This window comes from Symphodus melops (assembly GCF_947650265.1).
Source record: "Symphodus melops genome assembly, chromosome: 5".
NCBI lineage: Eukaryota > Metazoa > Chordata > Actinopteri > Labriformes > Labridae > Symphodus > Symphodus melops.
In genome coordinates, this window is record NC_136695.1 from 7,209,878 (window position 1) to 7,225,099 (window position 15,222).

The following is a 15,222-nucleotide window of genomic DNA, read 5'->3' on the forward strand; positions in this document are numbered from 1 at the left end:
TCTGTAGCAGCTGTAAGCCTTTAAAAACTTTGACCAATGTCGGATGTTCATTTTTTCATAAACCAACTAAGCCTCTCTACCTCATGCATGTACGAGCCCAAACTCAAAGCATGAGCTGAAATCTGCTTCTGGACATATGGTGCTCGTGCATGTTGGTGAGGGGCGTGGCTTTTTAGGGAGCGCCGAGGGGAGGGTAGGTGAATATGGTGAACAAAGAGGATGCTACTTTCAAAATCATGCTAGTTTTTTTTTAATATTACCAACTCTGCCTTTAAGAGAGCCAGACCATCTCATTTTGAGAAGACACAGATACAATAATATTTATTTCATATCTTGCAAAAAAGTAAAAAAAAAAAATACTTGGCAATTGTATTAGATGGACAAATGTGAATGAAAGAGACCTTTTGGGTATGAATAGCTTTTGCCTCAAGTATATGTATTAAGAAAGCTTCCTCAACTATAGAGCACATAGAAATGGCCCCTACGGTGTAAGTTAATACCAAAATTGCTTGTGTCAATGTGTACAATTAAACATAACGTAATACCCCCTGATGGTGTTTGCTTATGACTATATAATGCTTTGCTGTTGTTCCCCATGGCAACACACAACAAGAAGATGATGTAACTACAGACTTGCCACATCACACAGTGAAAAGCTAAAAATAATGAGATAACATCTCACAGATGACAACAGAGGAAAAAGTTAAACAATTGAATGGCATCCACTGGGCATAGCGACCACTGTTTCTGGAAGTTTACACTATAGCAGAAAGGCTCAAGATGCTTTAAATGGCTCGATGTAATGGAAAAGAAAATAGCCTGTCTATCTTAAATGAGGTTGATATTAAACGTATCTTTAGTCGGCTCTTTTCTCCTTTTCTTCACTTTTGGTGGCAATTAATATGAGCCACAAAAAACCCACAAACAACATGGTGTAATTCACAATGACAACAGTGCTTAGATTCCCTTTGAACGTGATGAGCGAACATCAGAGCCAACATTTGCTTTTCTCTTCAGAGGAGAGTTTGAATGTGAACCTGATATTCCAAGCAGTGGGGACCAGAAGCTGCAGCCAAAGATGTGCGTTTTACTTCAAATCACGCAGACGCTAGGAATACAGCATAGAGAACAAGGGAAAAGCTGGAAGCTGGTCTCTTTTGTAGTGGTGACTGAGAGGAGGACTCTGAACAAACTGGTATCCATTATGGATAATCCTGGTCACCCTCTGCAACACCTACTGGACAGCCAGCGGAGCAGCTTCTCTAACAGACTGGTTCAACTCCACTGCCACAAGGACAGATACAGGAAATCATTCCTACCAAATGTCATAACCCTGTACAACAGGTCACCTGTTGCAAGCAGAGAGCTGTCATCATGATCATCTCTGTCACTTCTTTCGGCTCATGTTAAGTCTATTATCTCTGCATTCAAGTTCACTTCATCGGTCTGTCTACTCATCATTATCGTTCTAGCTAATAGTTCAGCTGCTAACTGCCCTAACTTGTCTACACTTTAATATATGCATCACTGAGGTTCACTTTATCCGTCTGTGTACCCATCGTTATAGTCAATAGTTTCTACTGCTAACTTGTCTACACTTAAGATCTTTAATATAGGTATCATTGAAGCTCACTTCATATGTCCTGTCTATTCATCATTACAGTCAACACGTTTCGCTGCCAACTGTCTTTTGTCAATATTGTACTTTATTATATCATATGTATCACTTACTTTTGCTCTTATATCAATACTGCTTACAACTGCCATCAGTTTTTTATTTTTTTGCAAATGTTCATCTACTCCTGCTAAGTATGTTTCACATTCAGTTAAACATGACTTACAAATGTCAAAGGTAATTTCTCCAATTTTTTTGACGAGTTGGAATGTTTAAGTGAAATCCTGTTATCCTGTATACATTATTCTTATTCTTGCTCTTATTGTGTACATTTTTAATGCTCTTCTATTTTGTATTCCATGCTATATTGTCTTGTTACTAACATTGTGTGTGTGTTTGATGTCCTGCTGCTGTAACGCCACAATTTCCCATAAAGTCCATCCGTCTGTCTGTCTGTCTGTCTGTCTGTCTGTCTGTCTGTCTGTCTGTCTGTCTGTCTGTCTGTCTGTCTGTCTGTCTGTCTGTCTGTCTGTCTGTCTGTCTGTCTGTCTGAAAAAAGCAATTAATAAATAAAGTAAATGGTCGTCGAAAGCCTTTCTAATCTTGGCACTAAATTCCTCACTCTTGACAGCTCCTCAGTTTCCCCCTCCCTACAGGTTAAGAGCCGGAGTGACATCCTCGATAGCACACTATCATTCCGATCCCATATTAATGACACCTGCATACTTCCATCTACGTAACATCAACTGACTCCGCCCCTCCCTCACGCCACATACTGCTTTTATTCATGTCTATAGCTTTGTCACCTCCTGGATTAATTGCTGCAACTCTCTCCTTTTCAGCCGCGCTCATAAGTTCCTTTCACAAGCTCCAACTGGTTCAAAACTTTGCTGCCCTGATTGTCACCAAAACCCTCTCAAAACCCACTCATACCATCACATCACCCCCATCCGACAGCAACACCACTGGCTCCCAGTTCAAGATTGTCTACTCACTTTAACAAAATATATCTTTTTGTATTCTGATATTTAATGTTGATCTTTGTGTAGTGTCCTTGTGTGTCCTGAAAGGCGCAAATAAATAAATTGCATTATTATTAAAAGAGAAGTCCTACAGTATACAAACAAAGAGAATAGAAAATAATGCTTTTATTGTCATTATACAGTTGTACAACAAAATGATTTTGCTTCATCTAAAAGTACAAAAAAACCCCAAAGTCAACTGGGGTAACAAAGGTCAAGAACGGGCACTGACACTGATTTAAAGCACTGACAACGAGAGAAATAGTGTGAGGTCAGAAAACGCCAAAACCATTAAGAGTTCTTTCTCCTGATTGGCTACAGTATGAGTCTCTTTGTGATTCCATAATCCATTCTCCTCTGCATATGTCCTTCTGTCTATCTCAGGACGCTGGAAGACTGTGCCCACTATTATGGAACAGGTACAGAAAAAGCAATGTTCATCTAGAGTGAGAGCATGTTTCCTGTCACTTCTATAGATGTGAAAGTTCAGATGAGGCTGTGCAGGGTCATGTTTGGTATTTTACACAATTCTGTATAACAGCTCTGTAACAGGCCATAAACACAGCAGTGGGAGCAGTTAGCCTGTGTCACAAAATCCCCCTACTGCGAGCTGAAGGCCATGCCAGGTTTCTGTTTGTAAGTGCATGCATGTGTGAAAGAGAGAAAGTATGTACAATGTCCTATGACAGGACAGGAAAAGTGACAGGTATGCCAGGCTGACCTTAAATTCAGTTTGGTCTGTCACATGCTTGAAAGGCAGGGAGCCACTCTGGCAGCATCTGACTGTTCTTCCAAGTCATTCAGGGCTCAGCTTTCTGAAAGGGGGGAACCCTTCAAAGAGTTTCCAAGGCAGCAAAGGAAAATTGTTAAATCAATTCAAAAATAGAAACAGGAAAAAATAATCCAGGAAAGCAAGAGGATGATTGGTGTGGAATATCTGTTATTCAACTTCACCCTTTCTGGGCTTCATGATGCTGTAATGGGGAATAAAATTGCAGTAAAAACGACATACAAAGATTCTGAAAATAACTCAGGTAACGCAAACAATACATACAGCAGGGGGTTGTAAAGCACTTTTGAGAGGGCTAATGTGTGTATAGGGATTGTTGGTTAACGGTCCAGGATGTTGTCCCAACTGGAAGTTTAATGGTTTGATCGTTGGCAGTGATAGGCTGACGTTTTAGGCAAGAAACTGCACCCCCAATTTCTCCTGAAAGGGTGAGAAATTCTGGCTGGCTCAAATGAATGCAATTACATTTAATCCTGATGTGCTGCTTTTGGCACTTTGCATAACAGCCTCTGTCATCAGTGTATGAATTGAAGTGGGAAATAATGAATTTCGGCAGTCTTTTCAAGTGGTTTGAGTGGTCTCCTGACCAGACTAGTAAAGCAGTGTAGAAGTGAATATCATTTTACTATCTTTTAATCATTTTGTTGATTAAAACATCTTTTTTATTATTATTTTGAGATGTACTCATGGTTGCACTAAGGATTTAGATTGGAATTGAAGCCTACCTAATACTTCTAATGACAGATCCCTCAGTCTGGAAAAAAAATGCAGGGTCAATGTGACTATTTGTCTGCATCTGTATTCAGACAGAGCGTTTATCACTTGCAGCACACTCCATTCCTGAACTTCTTAAACAACGGAAATAATTTTGACCAGGAAATCTCAGTTAGAAAAGAGATTGAAGCCAATTGGCTCCTTATGAGGCTACACGTGCCGAGCCTTAACTGTGAAAACATGCTCGAATTACATACCAACGCATTCATAAAGTAGATTCATTCTCACACACACACACACTCACACACTCACTACACAAAAACGCACACACGTGCGCGTACATGTCCACAATACAATGCATTAAAAACGGAATATGAACTCAAAATCCCAGATCATTTCATCCCTTTTAAGAGTTCAAAGATAAACTAGGTACATTCTGATTAAGAATGGACATGGTCTCAAGCCAAAGCACCTGAGTTAACATCCCCCCCGAACAAATGCTGCTCTGAGATATCAACCCTTACCATGACTGGTTTTAATATCGGCGTTGATTCTGTATCAATAGTGCAGTGTTTCATTTACCACCTCTGAAGGATGGCACCTGAAACAGCAAAACACTCAGTTGTCTTGACACTGTTCGAAATATAAAGTTATACTTCTCTTTGTAAGAAAAGAGCAAATCATGTAGTGTTATGTAGAGCTGATCATTTAATAGATAGCATCTTGCTCCTTCTTTCGGAAAAATTAAGGGAACACACAGAACAAAGCCATCAGGGGACATCAGGGGTTCATCAGCTGTGTATAAAATTCAGTATTCAAACACAGGATTCAATAAAACATCCCATGGCCCCATGAGTGACAGTGCCAGTGGGTTTTGAGTGACAGCCTGGCAATTAAGTGGGTGACCAAAATCCTTAGATTTAGACCATGAGCCCTTCCTCTTAGACCTCTTAATGAACAAGAATCTTGAACACTTTGATCTACAATCACTAAAGCAAAATCTGGATTATGCACCAGGAAGCAGTCAAGAGAAAAACAAACAAAACTATTTCGAAGACAGATGAGAATTACAGCTGGTAATGGTAAATCTATATTCTGATTATTGCAAGAGTGTTTCTTTTAAATGGTAGGATAGCTAAATATACACTTTTTGGTTTACTTCTTTTGTATCCCTGCCCGGTACCACATCACAGAGTTCTAAAAATAGGAACATTCCATTGTTGTGACACATTCACTTTGTTTAATTTTGATCACTTCCCTACTCATTGAGATTACAGTATGTTCAGGATCCAGCCACGTGTGTGGATCCTGTTTCAAATCGGTAAGTCCTAATACCCTTTAACATGTGCCCCTCACTTCTACTTCGAACAGGGAGTGTATGATTTGTCTTTTGAAGCATTTCTCCTTTGAGTTTTTGTGGGAATGGTTGATCTGATAGAGAAGGTTCAAATAGAGAGGAAGCTGCGGACCAAACACACTTAGGCTTTAAAAGGTTGGGGCAATGTGGAGAAGGCCAATATAACCACAGGAGGCTCTTAGGATCCGCTGATCCTTCCCTATAAATGACAAAACGACGAGACAGACTGAAGACATCGCGTCTACTCTGTGGAGTAAATCCATTGATCAAAATGTAGTTAATTTGTCAGGCTTTCACAGAACCATTGCAGAAAAGGTAAAAATACCATTCTGTCTGACATAAAATACAGATTTATTTATTATTATTATATTAAGTCATAAAACAGAGGAGAAAATTACTTTAAGTGCTCAGATTTGTAAATTAGTTTTTTTTCTAAACGCCAAATATGAACCTGTGTTCAGTTTTTCTGTGTGAAAGTTCTCTTTGTTGAACTGAAGAACTCTGCTTGTCCAAACAGCGCCCATAAAACAAAAATCTAGAAACCTTATTATGATTCTCTGGTGCCAACTCTTAAGGAACGTTTGCAGCAACATGTGTAGTTGTCTTGGTATAACTCTAACGCCACATCAAAGACATCTTACTTTGACCCTTGCAGTGAAATACTTGTCCTGTTGCACTGTGGTAACATCCGTTGTTAGGCTTATTGTTTTCATATCACTGTTGGAAAGAAAAACCTGCAGGCCCGTATCTGTACAGACCTCAGCAGAGCAAAAACCCAAGTAGGCCATGTTCATCTTTTCATGAACCATAAAATGTTAAATAAATACAAACATACACTTATTTTAACTTAGAGGTACTGACACATTTTCTGTTTTGTGTTTTCACAGTTCTCTCTTTTTTCCCCACTATAAACAAGCAGCTCCACACAGGAGATCACCGAGAGATAGAGGGAAGGAAATTAGAAACACCCTCCGACCATCCCGGGTGAAAACATTTGCAACTCCGGAGCAGGAAAATCTCAGTGGAGAGATCAGCAGCAAACGGAAAACACATCCTTTTGTTTTTAAAAACCTGATACCTTTCCAAATGTAATCTTCCTGTCCGTGCACCAGACGGGACACTGTGTTTCCTAAGTGGCTATTCAGATGAACAGAAGGTCTATAGAGCACTACCCCCAACCCTCTCAGCCCTCGTCCCATCTCTCTGGATACCCCACCCACCGTTAACCTTCTGCTCCCACTTCTTCAGCATATCCTCTTGCATTCAAACCTGTCCAAAAACACGTTTGGAATAGTGAGTGTGATAGTAAATAGTTTAAAAAATAGTGTAAATAGTGTCTCCCTGTGAATTAACATGATTAATGTGTGTATCTTAAGAAGACACTGTGCAGATGTGTGTTGTTGTGCATGGATTTACAACAATTAGGAATTAGGATTTGAAACCTCAGGAAGTAGCTTTCGTCCCGCGTGTCAAAGAGAAAAGAATCTAAGCGTGATGCTTCCTGACAAAAGATAGGCTGGATCACCCACATGCCACCACAAACAATAAGCTTGCGGCCTGGCATAACAGCACAGCCAGGCAGCCAGCCATCCCTGTGGCCCTGCATTCCTCTCTTCTTACACTGCTTACAGAAGCTGACAAGCACTGGAGGCCTCCACGGCTGAGGTGGAAATCTGCAAAAATAAACGCTTTAGGTGACATGAAGGCTTTGTTTGTTTCTGCTGGCCTGGCTGTTTGTGTTAGCGCAGTGGGTTAATTGCAACTTTGATCGCTGGGTTTATTGATCCAACAGTGGCCTTAGGAGCGTGGTTGGCCTGGCCAGCCTTGCCTGCTCCCCTGATCTCAAACAATCCCACCTTAACTACCCCAGCATGGTGAGCAACTACAGATGGGTCTGAGGGATGGCCAAGCCAAACTTGAGTTGAAGATGCACAAGGAGAGGGTAGTCATGAGTGGAATTCTAGGTTTTGTCTGAGAAGACTACGGTCAAGGGGGGGTAATATGTTAAGATAGGGGTATATGTTCATCACTTTCCGTGTGACAGCAGCAAACACAACTCCAACATGTTTAAATACCCAGTCGATTGTTTTGTCGTCTGTGTTTCTCCTCGAGGCACACAGCCTTCTCTGAAACAAAGCTTGATTGTGTTTTGTAATAAAAAGCCAAGTGCCAGTGACAAAGTAGATGAACTGATGGATGTCCTTCCATCGTTGGTGGTTTGTGTCATGTTTTTCTCCTTTGTTGAATTTATTAGCGGGTCAGCTGATAGTATGCTATCGTGTAATGCTATTACGTAGCTACACGCCTATCGGCATCTGGCTTACATGCCCCCTACCAAATAGGGCACGATTGGCTTTAGCGAACCAAACCGTACCAAACTGTATTGATTCATACTGGACCGCTTGGTGGAAACGGGGCTTAGGATGTATGACAATGACATCCTTTCAATCATTAATATTTACCACAACTGATTCATCAAGTGTGACCAAATCAAGTAAGCTAGTAGACATAAGTAGTCTGTTAATGGAAACGGCTTCCCTCTGGTCTTTAGATATAGGATGGCTGCATGCTCCAATAATTCAACTAGACTAATCTCACATTCAGACAATGGGGTGAAAAATAATCACAACTTTTTCTCAGAATAATAATTTTTAAAAATCCCTGTCTTGAAATGTTCGCTGCTGTGGATTTTATTTCAAATAACAAAACAGTTCAAGATGTCTAGACCTCTGAGGTTCAAGAGGTTACAGACACCAGAGGACCTTGTGAGGACTTTCCAGCATGACCCAGTGAGAGGGTCAAATAAGTATGTGTCTATGATTGCTGTGAAGTCATTGGTGTATTGATACAGCAGCACATGATGGAACAGCAACCTATGCACATGAACCCTCCTGTCTGCAGGACAGCACGCTCATACAGACAGAGACCTACACAACCAAGCAAAACCAGAGGGTCGAGTGTTTTAGAAGCAGACAATGTTCAGCCTTTCTCTCACTCTCCTCTTTATATTCCCTAAGTGCCTCCGCTGCATCCTCCCTGTAATTTGAGTATTCTAATGTGCTCTCTGCCTCCTGTGTTTTGTCATACTTGTGGATACTTAATAAAAAGGAGTACTTGTTCTTGTTCTGTCATTTTCTTAAACACATTCCTGTTTGCTCCTCCACTCATCAATAGTGAACTTTTTACATAAAACATAAAAAGGAACTGCAAAATCATTTTCTGTGTTTCTAAACATTGACAAGTAACCATGCTGAGGATGAAAAATGACTCTTAGCTTCAACTAGATAAATAAAGATTTGTTTTTGAAGAATGTGAAGAATTTATTGTGGAACATTTTTAAATGTAATGGGGATTGTGTGGGTAATTATGGTACATATGAAGTTAAGTTAGTGTAGTACCTATTTGTTCTGATATAACTGTCTCAAGATTAAACAAATGATCAAATCTCCCAATGTGTAGCTTTAGCCCTAATCATGGCCAGAATTGTGAATTGATTTAAATGTTTCCACTCATAATCATGAATCATGTACTCACCCTCGCACAAACAGCTGAAGTTGCAGTATCTACTGTAAGCGAGCACACAAGGTTTGTAACACGTCTTTTAAGGTGTAAAAGTTGGCCATGTGTAACCACAATACACAAAGAACCACGTTAAGGTGACATACAAATTCATTTCAAATTAAATGGAAGTTTGGGGATCTGACTAACAGGAAAGATGGGGTGTTGGTTGGAGGGCTGATAGGGTGGAGGAAACGGGTCAGAGGATGAAGTGTGCATGCAAAAGACGCTCCAGTCAGGGGTCAGATCCTGTTCATGAAAACCATCTGGCCAGCTCACATCTGAGCCACACCAAGCATACACATGGACACATGATCCTCTGTTCTATCCCTCTGTCACTTTCTTTTTGGATTCATATAAACCTTTTGCCTAATTTTCTCCTTCATATTTGCTTCCATTGTATTTACATCATTTTACCTTTTCTACCCCACTGCTTTTTCTCCTCCCTTTTTTTCCTTTCAAAAATATTCAACTCATTAATTCATGGCAGCTGCAGGGAGCAGTGTTACTTCATTTTTCCATGGCAACGGTCTCTCTGTTTCAGCAGATCCCATTTCAGTTTTGGTAGCAACATGCTACTTTGCCAGCACTGAACAGATCCATGTGTTAAATAGACAGAATTATTGCAGAATTCCTGAAATAGAATGACCATCCTAGTCACTGGGAACTATTATCAGCCAAAGTGAGAACATGGGTGCCCTTGGGGAGAATGGGGCTGGGAGGAGGAGATGACAAACTACAGGGGTACGGTTGAGCAGTGGGAGAGAAAGTTAAGAAGACAATGAGCTGGAGATGAATCACACTGAAGCAGACATGAGTTGTAAAAACATAGATGGGGGGGTTCTGGAGGTGTGGAGAATGAAATGAGAAACACAAATACTTAGACGAAGAGAATAAAGTACAGCTTCAGGCAAGTGGCCACAGTAAGATGTGCCAGGAACCTCTGGTCAGGTCACAACTTAGGCAAGTGCTGCACTGCTTTCAGGTTCTAATGAGCAGTGAATACTAAAACACCACCCACACATATTACAGCATTAAATGACACCATGAGAGTTGGTCATGAAAGTCTGTCCAAACATGGAAACACACAACTATATCTCTCCCACACTGTGCACAAAATGTGTTCTTTTAATGTTCTTAAAGTCAAACATGTTTAACAATCTTGGGCCTGATTGGCTCAGTTTCGATGGCGTGTCCCTGAGACTTTACTAAACCTGTAGCAGTATTTCTATTTTTTGTGGAATTCAAATTGTTTTCTTGATTTTCTTAAATGCTTGTTACATAGCTATAACACATTCAGATTTCAAAGATATAACAATACACCCCAATTTTACACAAAACATAAGAGCAGACTTCAGTACACAGATCTAGTGAGAATAAACTACAGCGGTAGGCCAACAACCACTGACCATATATTATACAGTGCACTTCTTTAATGTTTACATTAAATTACGATAATGTTTTCTGTCATTTCACTGCAGGCTGATAATTGCCTGTCATTCCTTATGAGTTTAATGAAGATGGTCTCATAAACAGAGAGAGAGAGACATACACTGCAGTCAGTCATAATGGAACAATGGCTCAGAACACCTTCTGTGGTTTGGTTAAAGGGACTGATATGAGACTCATCGATTTAGATACATTTTACCCTAAGCATGCCTGATGCAGCACCAAAGACAATCAAAGCTTACTTTTTCAAAACAGTTCAATTAAAAAAAAAAAAAATTGTCCCCGGGGATAGAGCAGTAAATGAACGACAGTGCAGCTATACTAAAAGTTTAACCAAAGATAAAGTGTCAACAAAAAGAATAAAGTGTCAAGATGTAAGTACAAAGTTAAAAGACAAAATAATAAAGTTAGATATAAAAAAGAAGGTATAAGTGGACAGCGGAGTAAAGACATGAACAGACTAATATGCAGTAGTAAACAGAACTATAGTGTAGTAAATAAGAAATAAATGTATGAAATAAAGCTATGTGCAAGTAGGCAGATACTAAATAATAAAGTGATAGTGGTGCATGGCACATAGTAGAACAAGACGAGTTATATAAAAAAGATGATACTGAAAGAATAGAGTGACCGTTGTGCAATGATGGATAAGATATGAGAACTGATATCAAACAGAATGAAGTGCAGTAGTGCATTACTTTGTCTTTAATTGAGATAGAAAGGTATGATATAAAGAGGATTTCATGGCAAATTCTGTAAACAGAAAGAGTTGATGACATGCTTATTCTCGCTGCCATCCGTTTGTCTCAGACAATAACTGAAAGAAACACCTCATCTCCTGTTCCTTGTACTCTCTTTGACCATTATTCTCTAATCAACTGTCGTTAACACACGCCCAGTCTGAATCTTAAGGAAATAATTAATGTTTAACAATCAGATCATGTGGCGCAGTGGTTAGTGTACATGTCCCATATATGAAGGCTGTCGTCCTTAACCTGGCAAAACAGAATTGAATCCATTCTGTGGCTCCTTTCCCGCATGTCAATCCCCACTATCTCTCCCTGGTTTCCTTCTCTATCCACTATCCCATCTCTCCAATAAAGGCCCAAAAAGCCCAAAAATCAATCTTTAAAAAAAGAAGAACGTTTCAGATCATGAGGGCCCACGCCCATTCACTGCTTGTTACGCTTGCAGTCCTCATGACCTCAGCGTCAGACTGGTGCTTACTGTTGCTAAGATACAAAGGTTGGCAGACCACAGTCATTAAACTGCTCCCTATGCTTATTATTTGCTTTTAATCATAGAAATTCAGCAAGAGCATAAAGCAATGTAAAGGAATCATGACCATGCATTAGCAGCAGCTCCAGACTCAGAAACAGAAACTGTTTGCGCGGAAAGAAGATTCAGACAAGTCTCTCCTCCTCCATTGATGCTTACAAGGCTGATATAAGAAGTCTAGCCCATTGAGGGCGTCTAGGATAACGAGAACTGAAAACACTAAGGTGCATCGCTTTTCTATAGAAAACATGCACTGCCTACGCCAAAACCAGGATTAATGGCACAGGAAGTTTTGATGATAACCCCTTTCAAAAAAGTTGTGACAGTAATACATCTACAGTATGTGGAGCAGTTCAAACTGCATTGATGGACGCAGGACCTGACGGTCTATAAGAACAGGACTTACAGTATATAAACCAGGACTAGTCCCTTTTCTGTTTATCTGCCTTAAGTAGCTTCAGCAGCCGTGGAATAATAACTACTTTTCTAACCCTTTGTGCCCCAATCTCATTCCCCCACTTGCTAGTCTTTCTTCTGTAAGAGACGAAGAAAGCGCTCCATCTCAAATTGGGCACATGTGCAGCATAAGTGTGAGCCATTAGGTATTCTGTTTACACCACACTAAAATAAATAGAGTGGTTTCAGTTTTTGGATATCCAAAGCCTGGGGTACCAGCTGTCAGGTCCTTCGGTTTGGTCGGCTTCCACTCCCATGTCAACAGGACAAACTCTTTCCTAATTACTGCTACAGTACATGGTGTGGTCCCAGTCGAACAGCCGAAGGGGACAGAGGAAAGTGGAGGCAATGACGGGCAGAGCAAACTATTAGAGGGTTGAGTTAACTTTTGTGGAAGTACTGTAAACAGCTCACTGGGACCTGGAGTCTGAAGCATTATTTCAATTCACATGCGTCATGCTCTCTTAAATGTTTGACAGACATAGGTTTGCGTGTCCTAGCAATAAGAATTTAGCTGAACTGAGAATGGTTGCTTGTTGGACTGGACTTGTGCAGCATTGGTCATTGTTTTTTGTGAACAAAGAAAGCCAAACTCAAATAAGACTGATTTTCATTGCTTCAACTTTTACTTTGAAACCCTGTGAGCTGTGATGTTAATGCTGTGAATTAACCTTCCCAAGAAAGAATAATACAAACCCGTTTGTAAAGTTTGAATATGGTGATGTTTACAGTGGCAACCTAAAAATGATGGTATGTAAGTAACACAAATACAACATCAAGGGTTTTGGTAAATGTGATTCTGTGACTTAATAATGATATTTACACGCTGTCAGCTAGAAGTGATTAAATAACCCAACCCCTACAATACAAAGAGGAGTGTGGCTCCGTCATTAATGTCCTATATGAGCACTGTTTGCATAGACACACACATGTGCACACACCATTACGTTTTCCTGTACAGAGAGGACCCCTTTCAGAGAGTTGTCAGCACTGCCTGATGTACTTCAGATGTGGCTAGTCGGTATGTGGGCTCTACTTACAGTTAGCAGTTACACAATGGGAACACTTACGCACAACTATGCAGTTGGGTATTTAAACAGAGACAAGGACACCCTGCAAGCCAGCCAGTCAACCAGAAAATTAAGCCTGCCACAAGAGGACATAAAACACTAGTCATGTATCAGACGTCCTTGGAAGCCATATGACCACAACCACAGAGACAGCTAAGCAGAGCTAACTTAAACTTAGTGCTCTAGAGAAACAGAAGAATGAGGACAGGGAGTGGGGCTTGTGGCCTTTTCAGGTCGGTCTATCTATCTATCTGTCTATCTATCTATCTCATTTGAAAGAATTCAAATTTAGTGTGAATTTAGAAAAAAAACAAAATACAGAGAAATATTGCAACACATTTTGTTTTCAACAACATGAGAGGACTACTTTACAAAACCTTCCACTTTACAACTGTAACTGATAATTTGATAGTAGATAGTATGTTACCTGTAGAGTGAGACGTTTCACAGCATCCCAAGCATGGGCAATGAGCTCCTTCATTCTCTCCTCTGAGGCTGTCCATGCCTCTGCTGCTGTCGTATCAGGCATCACCTTCATTGGGATGGACAGGGGACGAGATTCTGGGGGGAGACACATTATTCAGACAAAAAGATTTGCTAGACAAATTGTTCTGAAGCACATATTGAACTTCCCTCGGGATCAATAAAGTATCGATCTATCTATCTATCTATCTATCTATCTATCTATCTATCTATCTATCTATCTATCTATCTATCTATCTATCTATCTATCTATCTATCTATCTATCTATCTATCTATCACTCTACAGTAACATGAGTATTATGTTATATTTAATTAAAAATCAAATGTATATAATGTAAATTTACTATATTGTGTTTACTAATCATTCACGTCTTTATAATGTGTTGTTATTTTGATTTGCTGTACAGTGATATGTTATATGGAGTTTAAGTGGCTCATCATTCAGGAAGCATCATGTTGCCCATGTGGCATCTTATCAAAACTACAAACAGAACAAGAACAATGAGAACTAGAAAAAACCATGTACAAAGACACACAGGTCCCAGACATGAGATGTCCTTGTGGTCCTGCTCTGGTCTATAGAAGGGCACATCTGTTCTGAAACTCATGGTCACAGGCAAGCACCGTAATTACACAGCAAAAGCCTTCTTTATTAGTATCTTAGCCAACTACATGAACCTAAAGGTCAAAACGGACTGTTCAATATTGAAAGACGGTTCTTACGAGAAAAGAATACAGACAGTAAAGGGAGGGGGTACTGGATATAAGAGCAATATGCTGAAGCAGGAACAGAGGGACTGACACAGAGGTACATACTGTAGACAGAGCACACACTTTACCAGGTTAGCCTGAGGTCTGTGCATGGTAAAGCCATCAAGACGTCAGAGGTGAGGGAAAGGGGGTTTCTCTAAAGACATATTAAGACATATTCCATGATTTAAAGGTCTGTCTTGCTCAGCACTTCTATCCCACTGTTGTCATGAAACAACGGTGATGTCACAGCACCACTGTGCCTCCTCAGACGCTGTGCTCCCAAATATCACTTAAACAAGCACATGGGTTGGTATGGCAACAAAGTGTTCTGCTGAGGCAATCAACCAAGAGGATGGCTTGTTACCTTTAGTTGTGGCTGCTATGGTAACTTGCCAAAAATGTGGGTCAAAATGTTTTGTCTGCGTGTAAGCTACTCAGGTCAAAGGTGAGATGTTTTATGTGTGCGTGTCTCTAACTGTTTGTTAATGGAATACATCATTTGAACGGGAAACATCATTGTTTCTGGATTCCCATTGTATTTTCTCACTTTCAGCAGTCTGGTAGAACTTGCTTTAGAGACAAAATAATAAACACAAGTGGGTGTGTAGTATGTTGCAAGCAATGTCAACACAAATAGCTCAGTGTTATATATTTTCTATAAAACATGCAGTATACA

The 15,222-nt window shown here is 40.1% G+C and overlaps 1 protein-coding gene across 5 annotated transcripts in view; it reads right to left on the reverse strand.

Annotated features, from left to right (window-relative positions):
• Positions 1–15,222, reverse strand: part of vps13b (vacuolar protein sorting 13 homolog B) — a 265,939-nt gene that overhangs the window by 137,293 nt on the left and 113,424 nt on the right. For all 5 annotated transcript variants that reach the window (XM_079344752.1, XM_079344753.1, XM_079344751.1 and 2 more), the window contains one exon: positions 13,737–13,870. In XM_079344752.1, coding sequence (XP_079200878.1) covers positions 13,737–13,870 — 134 coding nt within the window. The remainder of the gene's footprint in view (positions 1–13,736; positions 13,871–15,222) is intronic.